The sequence below is a fragment of the Lygodium microphyllum genome, chromosome 1 (genome assembly GCF_053477565.2).
Source record: "Lygodium microphyllum isolate KBCC chromosome 1, Lygodium_microphyllum_v1.1.10, whole genome shotgun sequence".
Lineage (NCBI taxonomy): Eukaryota > Viridiplantae > Streptophyta > Polypodiopsida > Schizaeales > Lygodiaceae > Lygodium > Lygodium microphyllum.
In genome coordinates, this window is record NC_141135.1 from 171,431,280 (window position 1) to 171,451,946 (window position 20,667).

The window sequence follows — 20,667 nt, forward strand, 5'->3', positions numbered from 1 at the left end:
AATGCAGAATCACAGTAAGACCCTAAGCGGCAAAATTTGGAAGCATCAACCACTATGGCCCCCTCACAGTGTCACCAGCACTAGACTATGACGCATATGTGGCTAAAATCCTCACTCAGTTGAGCAAGGCCAGAGAGAAAAAGAAAGCGGCCTTGGTAGAGCTGGACGTTGAAAAGGAAACCTCAGCAGCTTTGAGGCTCAATATGTCCAAGCAAGCCGTAGATCATCAAAAAGAGCTTAAGGCCCTAAAAGAGCAGTTGGATGCCAAGACCAAGAAAGCTCAAGAGAATGAGGATCATTTGAGGCGAAGATTGGAGGAGGAAGAACATGATGTACTAGCTCATCTAAAGCGTCAGAAAATGTTAATCTAGCAGTATGATGAGCTAATGGAAAGGACCGCTCGCTTGGAGAAACACCGGCAAGAAGAAAGCCAAGAGTCAAAAGAGCAATGTCAAGAGCAAGAGGACGCCCTGGTGTTCCGGCTGTGGTATGAAATAGAGGAGCAAGGGAGACTAGAAAGAGAGATCCAAGTCCTAGAGCAAGAAAGGCAAGATGCCACAGGAAGAAGCACACAGGAGCTGAAAGATGACTTGGAAAACAAAAAAAGAGATGTGAAAGTTCTCATGGTATGGCAATAACAGAAAGAAGACTGCATTTTGTAGAGTTGGAAAGCCATGAGTAGATCCGGGAAGAACTGTCAGAGAGATTCGCAAAGGCACAACTACAGTTTACCATTGCGGAACAAGGAAGGAAAACAGTAGAAGAGTAGCTGAACCGCCGCAATAAGGAGAAGACGTAGATGCTAGACTTAGTGAATGAGTAGCAACAACAGGTGGTAGTGATGTTGTCTCGAGAAATGGAGGAGGGAAGGAAAAAGATGGAAGAGAAGGCACGACAATGGGAGCGGCACAACTTCGAAAGAGTGCATGGACTAATAGAATGCCTGACGGCGAGTGAATGCGAAAAAGAGTGTTTGCGGAATCAAGAGCAGAGGTGCAGAAGTGTACTCAGACACTCAAAGACAAGCCTTCTTGAGCACAATGCTGAATGTCACCCAAGTTGAAGGTGAGGACTCAATGGAAAGGATGAAGAGGAAGTTAGAATTGACATCTTGTGCCTCGAGATACGGCCTTCAAGAACACACCCTTCCAATTGGTAGAGGTATTACTGCGGCACAACAATACAGTTACCTATGGCAAGCCGATCTTTCCGTTGACGATCTTAGGGAACTAGGGTTTGATGGTGCACAGATCGGATGCCGTATGCTTGCGTAGTGAATGCTAGAAGGTCCCCAAGAACAATAGAACTCTACTTTTTGCAAAAAATTCAATGTAAAAAGCATGAACGGTATAAACAAGAGACCAATTGGGTGCAATCTCCCCCCATGCCTTGTGTGAGAGCTCCACAAAGCATGTATTTTATGTATTAATCCTCTTCAAGCTCAAATAATAGCCCAAATTACAAAATAACAAGCTTTTAGCTTTTGAGTTTGCTTTAACACAAAATAGGAATAAAGCTAACGGGCGGTGCCCAAAGAGTCTGGCATGCCCAATACAATGTCCAAGTACAAATAACATAATCGTGCGCCCATGCGCATACAAAATAATAATAAATATCCAACGCCTCAATAAATAGGCGCGACAAAATATAGGCTAATGTATGGGCCCATCAAAATATAAGTAATAAATCGAATACTCACTATCCTCCAATGCTTTCCTCCGCCACTGCTGCTATCTCTACACATCAACTGAAGCATTCACAATCGTTAGTAAAATAATATAATTAAACCGACAAAAGTGAATACCTAGCAGTCTTCAGCTACATAAATAAATCAATTGGTTAGAAATCAATCCTAACCTTAATTTATTACGAGTGCACAAAGAATCCACTTTGTGTATGAGCCCCGGTCATCAAAGTTTACGGAATCCGTAAAACCTCATGGAATCCACCGTGGCACGGAATCCACCGTGAAATATGCCTCCTGGCATCATACCCCCGGGGTGGGATAGCAATTGACCTCAATTGCTATTAGCTCAATGTGGAGCTAACAGAGTGGGGAAAGCATTTAAGTCTCTAGCGTGCATCCATTGTGCTTCTTCTACAGGATGGTTCTTAAACTTGACTAGATATCTAGAATATCTTCGGCTAGTTCTAGTGGTTAGAAAGTCAGTATCTATAATAGCTTCAGGTTCAAGTATTTCAGTCTCTTCCTCTAACAAAGGTGGATTTTCATAAATAGGGTGTACAGGTAATTGGCCTCTAAAGGGTCGTAATAAACTAATGTGAAATGTGTTGTGAATTTTCCAGCGACGTGGTAATTCTAACTTGAATGCACTGTCATTAATTTTATAAATGATTCTAAATGGTCCATAGAATCTAGGGGCTAATTTCACAACTGGGTGTCTATCTACACTTTGTAGTCTACGTTTTTCTATTCTCAACCAAACATAGTCATCAACTTTGAAATTCATTGCTTGTCTTTTCTTATTGGCTTGTTTGTTATATGATTGCTGGGCTTTGGCAATCATGGCTTTAACTTCATCAAAGATAGTATTATGCATAGTAGCAATACCATCAGCACTCTGAATTCTATTTGATAAAGATGCAACAGGTGTAGATAATCTATAACCATAAATCACTTCAAACGGTACTTTCTTTGCAAATGTGTGTGGTGTATTGTTATATGCAAACTATAATAAATGCAAATGTGTATCGCATGTCTGTGGTTTAGAAATAGTATAAGCACGTAAAAGATCTAGAATGGTGCTATTAGTGGCTTCTGTTTGTCCATTAGTTTCAGGATGAAATGCAGATGAGAAATCAATTTTTGTGCCTAGGTTAGCAAACAGAGTAATCCAAAAGTTGTTACAAAATCTAGAATCACGATAAAAAATAATAACTTTTGGTAATCCATGGTTAGTGAAAACAGTTTTAAAAAACAATTGTGCTGCTTGTGATGCTGTTAAAGTTTTCTTACATGGAATGAAGTATGCTTGTTTACTAAACCTGTCTACTACTGTCCAAATTATATCATAGTTAGATTTAGTATTAGGTAAACCAGTAATAAAATCCATAGAAATTTGTTCCCATGGTCTAGATGGAATAGACAAAGGCATAAGTAATCCATACTGTTTACCATGATGTCTCTTAACTCTTTGACAAATCAAACATTCAGAAACAAAGTTAGATACATCAGTGTCCATATGCGGCCAATAAAAATTTTCAGTTAATGTACGTAAAGTAGATATGATACCTCTATGACCTTGATATGGAGGACAATGAATCTCATTCAAAACAAAAGATCGGAATGGAACTGTAACACATAATCTCTTTTCATAAAACATAAATCCATCATTATAAGATAATGAATCAATAGGAATCAAGTTATTTTGAACTAATTTATTCCAATCAGCATGAAAAGTAATATCCTGATGATAAGTATCTTTCATAGCAATCAAAGAATCAAAAGATATAACAGAAATATTATGAATGGCAGGTCTTCTACTTAATGCATCAGCCACTACATTTTCTTTACTGGGTTGATATTGAATGATAGGATGAAAACTCTGAATAAAGGCAGCCCATTTGATATGTCGGTCAGATATTTAAGGTTAGCTAAGTAAATGTCTAATACTTTGCTGATTGGTCTTAATCATAAATTCTGAACCCATTAAGTAGTGTTTCCACTGTCTTAAGGCTTGTACGACAGCTAATAATTCTTTGTCATATGTGGAATATTTCAGTTCAGAGGGTTTCAGCTTACAACTAGAATAGGCTATAGGATGATTATCCTGCATAAGTACGGCTCCTATTCCTGATCCACTAGCATCGGTCACTACTAAAAAGAATGGTCTATTAAAATCAGGTAACTGTAGGACAGGAGAATGGGTTAATGCATACTTCAATAAGTCAAAGGATTTCTGTTGATTATCGGACCAATGATAAACAATACCTTTCTTCAGAAGTTTAGTCAATGGTAAAGCAAGTAATGAAAAATTACGCACAAACTTCCTATAGAAACTAGCAAGACCTAGGAATGATCGTAACTCATGCACATTTTTAGGTACATGCCAATTCAATATTGCATCTATTTTCTTAGGGTCAACTTTAATTCCATCAGATGATACAATATGACCTAAATACTCAATTTCTATTTTAAATAATTCACTCTTTTCAGGATTTACATACAATTGATTATCTTTTAATAACTGGAAAACCAATGACAAATGCTCATAATGTTCTTTCTCATTTTGACTAAACACCAAAATATCATCAAAGAAGACAATTACACAATACTGATATTTCAAAAATATACGGTTCATCATTCTACTAAATGTAGCAGGTGCATTAGTCAATCCGAAAGGCATCACTTAAAATTCATAATCACCAAACTGTGTCCTAAATGCAGTCTTGAATATGTCAGCCTTATCTAGTCTCACCTGATGATAACCAGATTTAAGGTCTATTTTACTAAATATTGCAGAACCTTGCAGTTTACCCATAAGGCCATCGACTCTAGGAATTGGATACCTATTCTTTACAATGATCTTATTTAAAGCTCGATAGTCAATGCACATACGATAGGTATTATTCTTTTTCTTTACTAACAGAACAGGTGCACCAAATGGAGAACTACTAGGTCTAATCAATCCTCTATTTAGTAATTCCTCAACTTGACTTTGAATTTCTTTTTGCTCTATCTGGTTATGCCTATATTGTGCTTTACAAGGTGGTTGGGTACTAGGAATCAAATCTATCTTATGGTCTTCTGGACGTGAAGGAGGTAAACCAGGTGGTAGATCTTCGACAAAACAGTCTTTAAAATGTGCAAGAAATTCTTTATGCCTAGGGTGCATATGATTTTCTTTGACTTGCAGTTCATTCACCCAAATGAGATAAGATTTACTACTCTTGCGTAATGCACATTTAGCTTGAGTATGCGAAAGCAGTGGAAAAACATTAGATGCATGCATACCATACAATGTAATATGTTTTCCTTGAAATTGAATATTAATTGAATGTGTGGAATAATCTATATCTGGGTTATGCTGGTGACGCCAAGGCATACCTAAAATAATGCCACTCGACTGTAATGGAACAACTAGAAATTTTCTTCTTTCAGTGTATTGAACAATTTGAATTTCTAAGTCATGCACTTCTTATGTACCATTATACCTAGTGCCTAAGAATGCTGCTTTAATGCGATAATGCGTAGGTATAGTCTGTAATTTCAATTCTTTTACTAACTTTGCTGAAATAAAATCATGAGTACTACCGTCATCATGCAAAATAATTTTTCCCTTTCCATACACTAAACATTTCATAGTCAATAAAGAATGTGGAGTTGGCATACTTGGTAAAGTATCTGAAGGAGTAGTAATGTCGTCCTCATCTTCCGTGAAATCAGGCATATCTTCATGTTCGTCATCTTCCATTGCTCCAAGGTAGTTGATATGGACAGGTGGCTTCTTTGAATGGCAATTTGCTGCTAGATATCCAGGTTGGTGGCATTTATAACATACTATAGGCTTGGCTTTGGTTACATTGTTTGCAATGGCGGGAAGTCTAGGTACATTAGGATTTGGCTGTGGAATAGACTTAAGGTTTTGATTGGCATTGTATGGTAAAGCAGGTGGTTTTGCCCAATTTTTACGGAAAGATGATGAAGTGAAACGACCTTGATTAAATCTTCTAAAATTTGAGTTGAATTGCTTAGATCCATAGTTACCATTGGCTTGGAATTGCTGTGGACGTTTGTCTCTACCTCTCAGCTTGTCTTCAGTGTTGTGAGCTAATGAAATTGCGTCTTCAAGAGTTGCAGGTTTGAACATGTTAACTTCAGCGTAGTAATGCCCAAGGAGTCCATACATATACTTGCGCTTGTGTGTCGCTTCAGGTACGTCTTCAAGCATGCGTAACTGGAGTAATGCATTTCAAAAATGCTCTGTGTACTGAGGAATAGGCTCACGATCCTGTTGCTGAAGAAGGTCCCATTGCTTTATGGCTTTCTCATGAAATTGTGAAGGAAGAAAATTTTGCATAAACTTCTTCTTGAAATTCTCCCAGGTAGTGGGACAATCTATACTCTTGCGTACCACAGTCCACCAAAGAGATGCTCTATCCACTAAATGATTAGTGACACACTTGATTTTATCTTTTTCTGCATAGGTTTCCTCATGAAAGTAGTCATCGAACTGACTAATGAATGCAAGAAGAGTTTTACCCTCTCGAGTGCCATTGAAAGTACGGAATTTGAAATTTCTTTTACTTATCTTTGATTCCTTGCGAATGGTTTGAGCTTCGAGAGTCGCATCAATGGTACATTGGATAAGATCTTCAGATTGAGATTCCTCTTTGTCGGTAGACGATCTTTGTAAATTAGCCAATTGAACTTGCAATGCTTGCCTAGCCCGTCGTTCTTCATCCAATTGCATCATAATTAAGTCTAGCTTTTGCTCCATCGTAGGTTCAGGTAGATCGCCTTCAGCCATCAAATCATCCATATGTGGTTTCGTCATCCTGCAAAACTCAAAAGACCTCTCACTCTCAAAATCAAGTTAGCGGGATGAGCGTAGCTCAAGTTCGGGAATACAAGGCTTATATATTTTTGGGTGTGGCTTTCACAATCTTTGAAAAATCTGCGTTTTATCCTTCTTCGTATGCTGAAAATGCTTCAGCAAACCTGCGTATGTGTAGAGTACCTTCCAATGAACAACTTTGCAGTTCGGAGTTTCTGCGCAGGAAAAGCCCTTCTATGAGTTTTAAACAGAAGTCAGTTTTGACTTCAGATGATTTATCTGACTTGCAGAGTACCAGACTTATGTAACTTGCAGAGTTTGTAGACTTACAGAACTTGGTTGCTTTATGTAACTTGCAGAACTTCGACTTGATAGACTTGCTGAATTTGATTGGTTGTATGTGACTTGGAGATTTGAGATGACTTGACTGATTGAAAGCTTAAGTGATTAAGCTTTAAGCTTAATCACAAAAACGTCGAATCGTGGGAGGGGGGGGGGGCGTTTTTCCTGACGCTGAAAATTCCACGGGCATATTCTTGTACCAGACGTTGACGATTTGGTTAAGTTAAGCTTTTTAAGCTTAAACCAAGCTTATTAAGCTTATGAAGCTTGATTAGGCTTTAAAACTTTTGAGATTAAGAGAGCTTATCTCTGGTTCTTGACGACTTGAAGAAGAAGAGATAGGAGTGGTCCTCCGCCTCTGCAGGCTGGTCCTTCGCAGTCTGATGATGGAAATAGAGGTTCTTAATCGCCAGGAATCCACCCGTATCGACCGTTTGCGACGAGATTGACCGTAGAGCTCGATCGTTCCAGGAGCTCCGCCTTCGCACAAGATGGGTAGCGATTGGAAGCTCTTGATCTCATCTTCGCTTTGATACCATTGGTGCACAGATCGGATGCCGTATGCTTGCGTAGTGAATGTCGGAAGGTCCCTAAGAACAATAGAACTCTACTTTTTGCACAAAATTCAATGTAAAAAGCATGAACGACATGAACAAGAGACCAATTGGGTGCAATCTCCCCGCATGCCTTGTGTGAGCGCTCCACAAAGCATGTATTTTATGTATTAATCCTCTTCAAGCTCAAATAATAGCCCAAATTACAAAATAGCAAGCTTTTAGCTTTTGAGTTTGCTTTAACACAAAATAGGAATAAAGCTAACGGGCTGTGCCCAAAGAGTCTGGCATGCCCAATACAATGTCCAAGTACAAATAACATAATCGTGCGCCCATGCACATACAAAATAATAATAAATATCCAACGCCTCAATAAATAGGCGCGACAAAATATAGGCGCCATGCCTAAGGTATGCGCCCATCAAAATATAAGTAATAAATCGAATACTCGCTATCCTCCAATGCTTTCCTCCGCCACTGCTGCTATCTCTACACATCAACTGAAGCATTCACAATCATTAGTAAAATAATACAATTAAACCGACAAAAGTGAATACCTAGCAGTCTTCAGCTACATAAATAAATCAACTGGTTAGAAATCAATCCTAACCTTAATTTATTACGAGTGCGCACTCTAAACTCATAAACATTTATTAATTTAATGTTCATTTTGCGGAATCACCCGCTATGGAATCACCCATGTACACACTAAATTAATGAAACGCCCGAAAAGGATAGGCGTCCCCATCAACTTCTCGCACAAAGAATCCACTTTGTGTATGAGCCCCGATCATCAAAGTTTACGGAATCCACCGTAAAACCTCACGGAATCCACTGTGGCATGAAATCCACCGTGAAATATGCCTCCTGGCATCATTTGAAGGACAAGTGTAATAGCCACCACTTGAAGACCAGGCGACAGTAGAGCAAGCCACGGAAGAGGAGCCGGACTTTGAGCAAGAGCAAGAATTCAAGAAAGAACAACATAGAGAGCCCAATTCACCCTTGCCTGAATTGCCACCAAAAGAGTCAGAAGGGGCACAAATTCCTGAACACATGGTAGCAGCTCGAAGAAGAAGGCAAGAGCTTGCCGTCAACTGGTCTCAGGAGTTGACTATATGGTGACAAAAGGAGTTCTAGACATGACCATTTGAGCTGTCCTTTTCTTATCCACGAGCTTTGGATCGTGTTCTACCCTTGGAGACGGTGGCAAGAATCAACAGAATGGGTAATGACCTCGCCAACAGATGGATAGAGGAGAGAAACATTGTAGTTACTAGATGGAGGCAGGAACTAGCAGATTATTGGCAGGACAAGGTGAACCGGGTTCCCAAGACCATCCAAGGCTACGAGGCGCAACTGAAGTGGAGGAGGAGGATTTGGGATACCAACTTTGATGCCTCGATTGCTTTCTGCAGCTCATTACTTGAAGAGTGGAATGACCCCATCTACATGCCTTACCCCCGCAGACATGGAGTCGACCATGACAATAACCTGCATGGGCCCCTTGACTTTCTAACAATCTACAATGTCAATGCACGGACTCCTGAGGGAAGCTTGGATTTTAGGTTGAAGGATATCCTTCCATCCATCAATCGCTTCCTCGAGGATTTTTCCTCATGTCCAAACCCATAATTTATAGTAACCTATAATTACCTTAGGCTCATTAAGTTCTTGCTTAAGCAAAAGCTTGCAGCTGAAGAAGCCCACCTTCCCCTGCTATTTTTTGATATCAACTCACGCATCGATAGTCGCACCATGGCTAGGCTCATGATGAGGGCGACCTTACTCTCCCCTCCTTGTGTACGGAAATCCTAGAGGACATAAGTGATACCCGCTTCACGAGGTGTAACCATCCCTTTTTGTCGTTAGCACCTTTGAAGGTAAGAGCTAGCATCAAAGAATATTTGCAAAGCCGTGCATTTTTTACTAAGTGCCTGAGGCCACCTTGTGGACCATCCTATCAAAGAAAAAGAAAAGAGGCCAGTACCAGGAATGAAAAGAAAGAGGGCACTAGAGGACAAAAAGGTGCAAGAAAGAGAAAAGCAAAGGTTTGAGCTCCCCATGAAATATCTGGAGTGCAACATTCATTTCCCTAGGGTTTCCACCTATTCCTTTCCCCACCTCACGCTTAGGGCACATCAAGGGCAGGACTACCAAACCTATCACCCTAAGTTGGGCACCACACCCATGACGATGCAGGAACTGGGTCCTCAAGTGTGGGACAACATCGTGGACTTGCCCAAGGTTCGACCCAACTTCCAGTTCCATTGCCACGTGCACTGCACGCACCACGGAGAGGCAAACACGCCCCTTAGGAAGTGCACAACTTTGCCTTGCAGGTTAAGATCGGGCCGTATCAAGGAGAAAGCACATCAACCAATGGATCTGCCCCAACACCATTTTCAATTTTAAGGGCAGATCTTTGATAAGACACCTTTCCGGAGAGACCCAATTCAACATCATTTTCAATTTCAAGGATGAATCCCTCCAACACCATCCTCGACAAGGGCATGTATATAAACTCAAAAGGCCACCCAGCCACCAATACTACCACCTTCCAAGCTACCACCCATCAGTGTCATGGGACTAGCACTCGGCTAGAAGGGGGGTAATGTTTACTGCAACACCAGCAACATGAAAAAAGAGAGAAAATAGAAAAATTTGAGAAGCTAAGAAAAGGCGTAGGGCAGACATGGAGAAGGCGACCAGAAGAATAATAAGTTCGAAAAAATCCAAAAGCATGGGAACAATCGCCAAAAGTCCAAGGCGAAGATGCCAAAGTCTAGAGGAGTTAAAAGCAAGAAAGCACACCTTTAAATGCAAGTGCACTCTCAAATCCTTGTAAAAGAGCGCCAGGCTCCCTCCTGTGCAAATCGTAAACTTAGAAGGTCGGTAGGACTGGCTAGGAAATGAAAGAATGGAGAAAAATGGCCTAGGCCATGGCCGGCCATGTAAAAATTGAGGATGACCACCTGTGGGAAGTAGGGCATGTATATAAACTTGAAAAGTGAATGAGAAGCTCATTCTTGTGTGTGGAAAAAAGCTTCATCTTCTTCTTCTTTTCTTCTTGCCTTCTTACTTATACTTGAGAGAGGGAGTGAGTGAGTGTGAGGGAGTGAGGGAGTGAGTGTGTGAGTGTGTGAGAGTGAGGGACCGAGGAGAGGAAGCTCCCCATCTTCTCTCTTCATCTTCTTCTCTTGTCTCACGTGGCTATGGAGGATGGAGCTTGTTGGAGAGGGATTGAGATTGCTTGAGCTTACCTCAAGGATCATGGAGATACTAGTGTGCATGGGAGAGGAGGGTACTCGATCGGGCATCAAGGTAAGCTCACTACATCCCATAGGTAGGGAGGGCGCATCGACTATGTGAGAGGTAGCCATGGCCGCTCGGCTTGAAATGCTTGACCAATAAGCGGTCCGTAGGTCTCGAGGGTTGCGCTTGTAGCTCCCTTCAGTTTGTTATTAGAGTCATTGACTATTCGCTTATGTTGGTACTTTATCACATATTTTTTAACTTACTTGCAAGTCCATAGATATATGCTGTTATTGTGCTTCACATTTACTTTTGTATTGAAAGTTCGATTGGTGGAGATAATGGTTATGGTGGATGCTTTAGGGGGTCATAGACTTTCTCTCCTCCTCGTACCTGGAATGGTTCTAAGGTGTGTTGTGAAGATATTGATGCAGTATATCCTTCCAGTCGATTAAGTTGACATTTATCATCCATTGGCATGGCTACAACTATAGGCACTTCTACTCCTATGACATCGAGGTTCGGTCAGCCGTCTGTGTAGGTGCCACTTCTATGGATACTACTCCTATAGGTGCCACTCTTATAGGCATACTAGATATATAGGGGTCTCTTAGTTATACTCAAGTGTATGGTCGTAGGTGGAAGAGGACATATACCAAACCTACCCTTGGGTTACAGGTACTTGGAGTAGGAAATTCATACAGTATACATGAATGATGAAGGGAAGAGACTGATTGTACGCATGCATGAGTTGTGCCAGTAGGTTTTTAGATACAATGTATTAGATAATTGGAAGAATGTACGAGAGGGTAACAAGGACTATGTAATAACATTCTTGCATTAAGAGTTTTAAGTACCTATTGTGGCCATTGTTTCTCCATAAGATGGATGATGGAGTTGATGCATGTTGAGATGGCAAAGTCAACACGTGTGGACGTTGATGATGAATCACTAGGTTAGATGGATCCGCATGTCTATAGTTAGTACGTTGGTGGTCATTGTGATCCTTACATAGACACTGACTTATCACTTATTATATTTAGTTTGTTGTACTTACCTAGAATTGACATAGTTATAGCACCAATCGATTAGGATAGTCAGTTATGCATTGTTTGACTTAGTAGGCCAGTATTCTTTATGTTGCATCTTATCTATACTTAGTGTACATCGTATTATGGGTAAAAGAAGAAGAAGAAACTAGCAACAAAATGTTTTCGCCTTCATCTCTCTTCTTACGTTATTGAGTGAGCTTTCTCTTGTGTGTATGGTGTGTGTTCGGTACAATAGCTCAAGCAAGTCTCCCCACCATGTGATTCGTGACACGGTATCATAGTGGCACCATTGAGAGAGGTTGGTTTTGAAGGTTTGAAGTAAAGAAGAAGAAGCAAGGATTTGAGCAAGTAAGCAACTGGTAAGAAGTTCTCCCATTCTTCCAATCTTTCTCTTGAATAGTGCCTGTGGAGGCATCGGAAGTAGGATAGAGTGAAAATATCAGATTGCTGTGAGATTTGGTATGCAAGCAGAGCATTGTGTATTCTACAACTAATCCCGTTGTGATAATAATAGAGAACACTGAAAATCCCATCATTGAGAAGTTGGGTAAAAACAACTATCCATCATGGGAGTTCCTTGTGATGAATTTTCTTATTGGAAAATGTCTCTTTGAGTTTATTTTAGGTGAAGAAAAGGAGTCAGAGTTGAGTGACCATGTGACAATTATAGATTAATTAAAAGCATGGAAAGAATGGAATAAAAATGACAAAAAGTTAATGTGTTGGCTATTTGCAGTCATTGATAATACTATACTGGGATATATAAAAAATACAAAAAGTTCACATGCAGCACGGACCACATTTTAAATGTTTTTTGTGAATACAAAGACATAGAAGATTCACCTTAAGCAAAAGCTGAATATTTTGAAGAAAGAAAAAATGTCTGTTAATGAGTATGTTTTGAAGGCGAGGAGCATTGTAGATGCTTTGGCAGCAATTGATGCAATGCCTGATGATTTGGTATCATCTACTTTAGGTGATCTTAATAATGAAAATGCTTAGAAACCTTTTTTTATTTTTGTGTACGTGCGAAAGCCATTTTTAGATTTTGATAAGTTGGTCTCTCTCATAATCATTGAAGAGATCAATATGCATGGTGAATCATCTGAAAGAAGTAGTAAACATGTCCAAGCATTTTACTCACATTTAGGAAGGGGACATGATAGATTGTCTTCAAGAGGACGTGGTATGATCACCAGCATGTCAAAATAGATTAAATCAACAGCTTCGTGAAACACAAGTTTCAAGAGGCCATGGAAACTTTAGAGGTAAGGGGAGCTCTAGAGGAAGATGTGGATTGGCAGAACAGAGCTTCTTGCAATTTTGGTATTGTTTGTCATTATTGTGGAAAAATAGGTGATATTGCAACTCATTGTTATGCTAAGAAGGATGATATCCATAGTGGTAAATTGCAGCAAGGAAACTATGCATCGTCTTCATGACAAAGTGAATACAAATGTGAGCGTCTGTTTGTTATGCATAATATGGTGAATACTATTACAGGAAAGAAGATGCATGATGATGTATGGTATGTTGATTCAAGTACCTCTAATCATATGACCAGTCATGCTGAATGATTTGGAGAGATGCATAATTTAAAAATCCAAGTTATATGCAGACGGGTGATGATTCATATCCAATCTCGTATATTGAAAAAGTTCATTTGTCCTTGCATGATGATTGGATAGAGAGTTTGTCAGATGTATTACATGTGCCATCCATCACAAAGAATTTAGTGTCTGTTGGTGAAATGGTAGAGCAAGGGTTGCAGGTTCGATTCAATACAAAAGGTTGTTTTGTGGAAGATTCTAATGATAAGTGTAGGTTGATTATAAAAGAAAGTAGAGTTAGCCGCAAATTCACTTTAGATGCTCGAATTCTTGCAATGAATATTGCTATGTATGCTAAAGAAAAATGAGTGGTTGCAGACATTGAAATATGGCACAAATATATTAGAATGAAAATGTGCAAAGGCTGAAATTAATGTAGTCCAAAGGGTTGGTTACAAGGTTGATTGCTTTTAGAGTTGTATATTTTTATAAAGTGTGTGAAGCATGTTAGTTTGGTAAATAGGCAATACATCCTTTTTCACATGATAGAGATATGAGCAAGAATATACATGATGTTGTGCTGCACACAGATGTTTGGGAACCTACATAGAATATATATCTTGGTGGTAGGAAATATTTTGTCACGTTTATTAATAATTGTTCAAGAAAGTTGTGGGTGTATTTCATGAAGGAAAAGAGTGATATATTTGAGCACTTCAAAACTTTCAAGGCTATTGTTGAAACAAAAATAGGCTTGAAAGTTAAGTACTTGAGGTCAGCTAGAGGGGGAGAGTATCTCTCTAATGAGTTTAGTGACTTCTTAAGGTCTAATAGGATAAAGAGACAATTTACTTGCAGGTATATCCCACAATAAAATGGGATTGCAGAAATAAAAAATATGCATATTACAAAAGTTACATAGGCATTGATAGCTAAAAATAATTTACTAATTTTTTTTTGGTGTGAAGCTATTCATATTGTTGTCCATATTATGAACAGAACTCCTATAGCTGTAGTTCATGAAATGACCCTCGAAGAATGCTTCACAAGCAAGAAGCTTGATATTTTACACTTGAAAGTGTTTGGTTGTATTACATATGTTCATGTGCCAGATGAGCTACAAAGGCTGAAAAATACATTTTTATTGGATACTATTTAAAGTAAAAAGGCTATTGTTGCTATAAACCTGTGAGATAGGTGAGTTCCGAGTGAGCAAGGATGTTATTTTTTATGAGATGAGTAGTTGGTATGCATCTAGTAGTGATGCAATGGATGGTGATTATGATCTTGATAGTTGTATGCATAAAGAAAAACAAGAATCATAGAGCCTTAATGGACTAGAAACACCATTTGTTTATTACATCTACAATTAGCCCTTTGTTTAAGAGACTAAGAACTAGTTCTACATCTCTAGGTACATCTACTAGTGTTGCAAGAAAAGACAAAGAGAAGAAGAAAGTGTTAGATGGTAATGTTGCATTTGCTAGTAATTTGGGATTTGATGGAGTTTCTAGTGGTTAAGCAAGGTCAAATACCCTGTTAAAAGATTTGGTTTTGAAGGTTGTATAGCTCACCATTATGCTTATATGATAAAGGTGATTGAGAATGTTAAGCCCACTTGCTATGATGATAATATTGGTCATGCTCATTGGGATGCAATAATGGATGAGAAGATAATTGCATTAGAGGCCAATAAGACTTGAGATCTAGTATCATTGCCTAAGGGTAAGAAAGCTATAGTTTGTAAGTGGATCTACAAAATTAAGCATAATGCAGATGGTTCTATTAGCAGATATAAGGTTAGATTGGTTACAAAAGGCTATACTCAAACATGTGGCATAGATTATGAAGAGACATTCAATCTAGTTGCTACGATGGCAACTATTAGATGTGTGATTGCTTTGGTAGTAGGTAAAGGTTGGAGTTTTAAGAAAATGCATATAAAGAATGTTTTTTTTGTATGGTGAATTGCAAGAAGATGGTTTTATTAGCAGATATAAGGTTAGATTAGTTACAAAAGGCTATGCTTAAACATATGGCATAGATTATGAAGAGACATTCAATCTAGTTGCTATGATGCGTGATTACTTTGGTAGTAGGTAAAGGTTGGAGTTTTAAGAAAATGCATATAAAGAATGCCTTCTTGCATGGTGAATTGCAAGAAAAGGTGTATATGGAGCAGCCAATATGTTATGAGGATTTAGAGCATCCCACATATATGAGCAAGTTAAAGAAGATGATCTATGGGCTGAAGTAAACATGTAGAGCATGGTTTGATAATATCGGAGAGTATCTTATCAATATTGACTTTTATGTTTTTTAGGCTGATCACTCACTTTATGTGAGAAAGGGAGATGTAGGTTTGCTCATCATACTCAGCTATGGGGATGACTTGATTATTACAGGTGACAGTGACATTGGGATTGCTGAAGGGCCTTTTGAAGAAGAAGTTTGAGATGAAGGATTTGGGTGAGCTAAGATACATTCTTGGTATTGAGGTGATTAGATGTGATGATGGTATATAGCTGTCCCAAAGGTAGCATGGCTTGGATATGTTTTCCAAGTATGGTATGATAGTATGCAAGCCTCTTTCAGTGCCATTGGAGTAAAATGTAAAGTTCAGTGTTGATGTTGGGGATGAGATAGAAAACCCTACTATGTTCAGGAGGATAATAGCGGGTCTAATTTACATGACAATCACAAGGCCATACTTAAGTTATGCTATTGGCCTTATTAGTTAGTTTATGAAGGTGCTTGGAAAGCCTCATTTAGATGTCGGTAGATGCACTACCAAGGGAAAACATGAATCCATTGGTAGATCTTCTATCAGACACGCTACTAGCCCAATCTGCATATGTATATCCAAACACCTGTATATCCTTACCCGCCTCACTAAAAACTCCATAATGCAAAGTGGACAATCCTATGGTTGCTCTTTATTGAGTACAAAGATGCTGCTATGGTAGCATGTAAGGTCATATAACTACAAAAGTTATTGGATGATTTGGATGTGTAAGGAGATGATTCGATTATCACTCACTGTGATAATATAAACAATATACAATTAGCTAGGAACCCAGTGTTGCATGCTAAGACAAAACACATTTCAAAGCTTACTTGGAGTTGCAAAGATATAGTTGAGCTTGAGGGGGAGTGTTGAGATGGCAAGCTCAACACATGTGAACATTGATGATGTACCACTTGCTCGGATGAATCTGCACATCTACACTTACATATTAGTGGTCATGATCCTCACATGGCCATTGACTTATCACTTATTATATTTAGTTTATTGATGATACACATTTATCACTTGTGCAAGCTTCAAGGTGATCCTCATTATTTATATAAATAAAAAATTCACCTTTTTATTTACTTCTGCATGTGATTGAAGCTAGGACACATACCATGTTTTAGTATGTTTCTTTTGGTAAAGAAGACAAGAAAATGTTAACGTAACATGCAAAAACAATCTAGTACATATTGAAGTTACCATTAATGCATGGCATCATGAGAGAGTAGGCCAAATATAGTCATTCAAGCATCTAACCAAATATGTTCCCTTGCTCCAACTTCTTAGGCACCTTGGTTGGGCGTTAAATGAGCACTCCTTACAAAGTACTTCTCACTTTGCTAAGCCCTTGTGATTACATGACCTTGTTGGTTTAGCAAGGCTAGCCATTACATTCACTCTTTCCTTTTAATAAAACAAAGATCCTTCATCATTGCATAATTGCTAAGAACAATAGCATTATTGGGTTAGGCCAAAGACTTGTTTCATATTAGTATTAGTTACATGATCCACACTACAGTTTCATGTTATCTTCTTTGTCCCTTATGATTACATACATAATCTCGCTTGTTCAAATCTCAACAAATGAATACCAACTGGTTTGCTTTTGTAGATGTTCTATGACTACAAAGGGAAGTGCTTAGCAAGTTTTTATTACCTTGATAGGGACCTCCGACATGATATAAATGTGAGGGATTTTCATGATAGTTGTGGAAATTTGAAACTACACAAATTGACACTTGGTTGCAAATGTTGATTAGTTTTGTATAGTTTTGAAGATACATACATCATTTTTTAGATGAACTCGAGAAGGTTTTCTCCAAATGTGGACCAATTGTAGGACAAACCCTCATAAATTGGCACAAAAATCAACCATGTTCAACATGCTAAACCCCTTCCTTGTTATCAATTGCCTAGTTTGGCAAGTTACCCTCCTTGTGCAGAATTGTCAACATTGGTGTCACCAACTCTTGCACAACTCCACATTTGGCCAATTACCCTCCTTGTGCAGAATTGTAAACATTGGTGTCACCAACTCTTGCACAACTCCACAATTAGTTAATGACCCTCTTATCAAACACCCTTCTTGATGTCATGGGTTGTCAATCTTGTTGACGTGAGTTGTGGCAGGATTAGCAATCACCTTCTTTGTCACATGAATGGCACAATCACACTCCTTGTCATCATCAGTTGCACAATGACCCTTCTTGTCAACATTAGTTGCAGAATTGTTGGGCTGCCCATGGCCACCAGTTGCACCAGCAGATCCATCCAAGTGATCGAAGAAGGAGCTTCCGCACCATGGCCAGTCAGGGTACCACTGCCCCCTTTCCGCCTTAGCCCTCCACTCCTGCTCTGTTATCATGTCCGGCGTCAGGCCCCATCTCTCGAGCTCCTCCCGGCTATGGTGGACGGCCAGGCTGTACTCCCCGCCGGCCCCGAGCTGCATCACCCGGACCTCGCAGTTGCGCGGGTTGTTGAGCAGCTCGAACTGCTGCACCGTCCACTTGAACCACCGCATCAGGAAGATGCGCATGGTTAGGCCGTGGAACACGATCACCAGGTTGAGGTCTGTCGCCTCAGAGCGGTTCAGCCTGTAGGTCTCGATGTCCCTCCATAGAGACTCCAGGAAGCCTTTTTGCCACAACAGGGAGAAAAAACACAGAGCGTATTAATCACATCAGAATGTAGCCATGTGGAAACAGCTTTGGCAGAAACCTTAATACACACCTGCAGAGAAACACACATGGAGAGAACTACACAGACATCCTCGAGAAGCAGTAAGCATGAAGCATTAGAGAGGTCAGGATCCCTCTGGAAGACCAGCGAGGAGACATTAAGACCCTTAGCTGACCACAAAGGAACACAAATTCTAGAAGATCAGACATGGAACCACATAACTATAAAGCCATAGAAGATAAGAGATCGACCGTGCCTGCCCTAGCTAATCATATCCTTTCCCTTTAGGGTATCTGTGCAGCTTGAATGCAGAGTTGCAAACCCTACAACTTTGGCAGAAAAGACATTGATCACACATAACCTTTCGGTTTAAGGTATCTGTGCAGCTTTGAATGCAGAGTTACAAACCCTAGAACTTCAGCTGGAAAGACATTGACCATATATATCCTAGCTAACCATATCTGCTCACTTCCTGTTTGTGGTCCAAGGCTATGATCACATACTCGTCACACGGTCGAACACATCTGCGCCCGACTCGCCCTCCGGGAAGCGGAAGAAGAAGCGCCCGAACTGATTCCTCATCTCTTTGATGACAGACATGCGCTTCTCCTCCTGAAAATTGCCAAAGTCCTGCTCTCGCAAGCGCGGCTCCTCACGCACCCCTAAGATCCTCTCCCTCTCAAATGCTCTCCCTATCCCTCTGAGAGTGCACAGAGTCCTCTTGTAAGGGGACACATAGAAGTAGACCTGCCAGTCATCGCCTTTCACATCCTTCTCTATGAGCCTTCTGATGGACTTTCCACATGCTTCTGCATCCTCCATGCCTGAGGTTGTGAGCATGATCTTTGAGTCAGCTATAGTGCAGTATTTTGACTCATCCAGGTTGCCCTCACTCTGTCCATGGCGGACGAGGATGATGCGGGTGGGCCGCCGAGCTCGCACTTCAGAGGCCATGCATGCCAGCAGAGCAGCTGCAAGGGAGCAGGGGTGGGAAGAGGAGGACTGTGGCAATATGGAGCTTGATGTCAGGGGAGAGGGGCAGACAAAAGTTCTTGCAAATTGGACCTGCAAAAATGGAATTGGCGTAAGGAGGGGCTACAATGCAGGTAAGGTGAAGAGGAGGATGGTGATGATAGTGCACAGCGGAGCTAGGATGGAATTGATGTTAAGAGGAGGTTTGCGGGGATGTGGGTGAAGGGTTCAGAGGAAAAGGGCACATACAATGCTTCCAAGTGGAGCTTAATTGGAGCGAACTATCTATATACCGATGAACTCATTCAAGGATTGACTTGATAGGTTACTACTGTTCCATCTCCTACCACACTACATACAGCGACGTGCAGGGCAGGCCCTCTCTCTGGAGAAGAAGCAAAGTCAGCCTTGACAAATGCAGGTGACTGGCTAACTTTCTTGCAGGCTTTGCGTGCAGCTCTCTCTCTCTCTCTCTCTCTCTCTCTGTGCCCCCATGTTGAAAGTTTTGTGGGTGCAGATCCCAGAAGGACGCATGAGAGCCGAGAGGAACACGTTACCTAGTGAGAAAATTCATACCTGGTGTCTGGTGCATCATCGGGCTTCGTATTTAAAAGTCTCTCTTGTCCGAGTGATGATTGTTTTTAGTCTTTTTGCTGTTGAGTGATGTTGTGAGAATGACTCTACGCTCAGGTCATCTCCATTTGTCAAGGCGTAGTGTCAAAGGTACATCGACGTGAATTGTTCTAAGGATAAGGTTCTCAGCATTTGTAAGGCTTGTAACGCATCCTAACCTTTGGATGTAGCATATACCCCATGTTTTCAAAGTAGAAGACTAAATCTAAGATGGTGCCATCTGCACTAAGGACCCAAGGGCTATGAGGATAAAAAGCAAGAGTGCCCAAGTGCACGTGAGCATTGCTCTTTCCAAGTTCTTTTAAAGTTAGATGTTTGTGTTTATATAGAATTGGAAAGAGTATGAATGCATAGACAAATGCAAGTGTTTACATGTGCCACTTTGCCTCCCTTTTAATATATTATCACACTAATGAATCAAATCCAACACTTTAAGAATGAAGAAGAACAGAGAAGTGGGAGGTTGGGGAGTATGTTGCATTTTTCCTCCATACATAGAAGCTTTGTGTGAATACGAGGGAATATGCTTGGAACACACAGTCATCTTGCGATGTTTTGCCACTTAAAGGTTAAGCCCCTAGAGGGACCCACATCCTGATCACCCTGACTATCAGGGACAACTTGTTATTCATCTAGCTTGCCTAATGCTGCAACGACCTCTGTATCATTAAGAAAAACTTCATGTTGTTGCTGCCTTGCTAATGCCTCCCTTCATTCTCGTGATCTGCTCCTGATAAGAATAGGGTTGGAATGATAAAGGTAATTGCCTGACATAAATGTTGCCCATAAAAGGCACTTGATACATCGTCAATGCCATCA

The 20,667-nt window shown here is 40.2% G+C and overlaps 1 protein-coding gene across 1 annotated transcript; it reads right to left on the reverse strand.

Annotated features, from left to right (window-relative positions):
- Positions 1 to 17,158: 17,158 nt before the first annotated feature.
- LOC148041978 (phosphoglycerate mutase-like protein AT74) lies at positions 17,159 to 19,784 on the reverse strand. Its single transcript, XM_087684642.1, has 2 exons — positions 18,747 to 19,784; positions 17,159 to 18,198 (listed from the first exon to the last, which is right to left on the reverse strand). The coding sequence occupies exons 1-2, from the start codon at positions 19,195 to 19,197 to the stop codon at positions 17,657 to 17,659; spliced, it is 993 nt and encodes a 330-aa protein (XP_087540768.1). The 5' UTR covers positions 19,198 to 19,784; the 3' UTR covers positions 17,159 to 17,656.
- Positions 19,785 to 20,667: the final 883 nt, after the last annotated feature.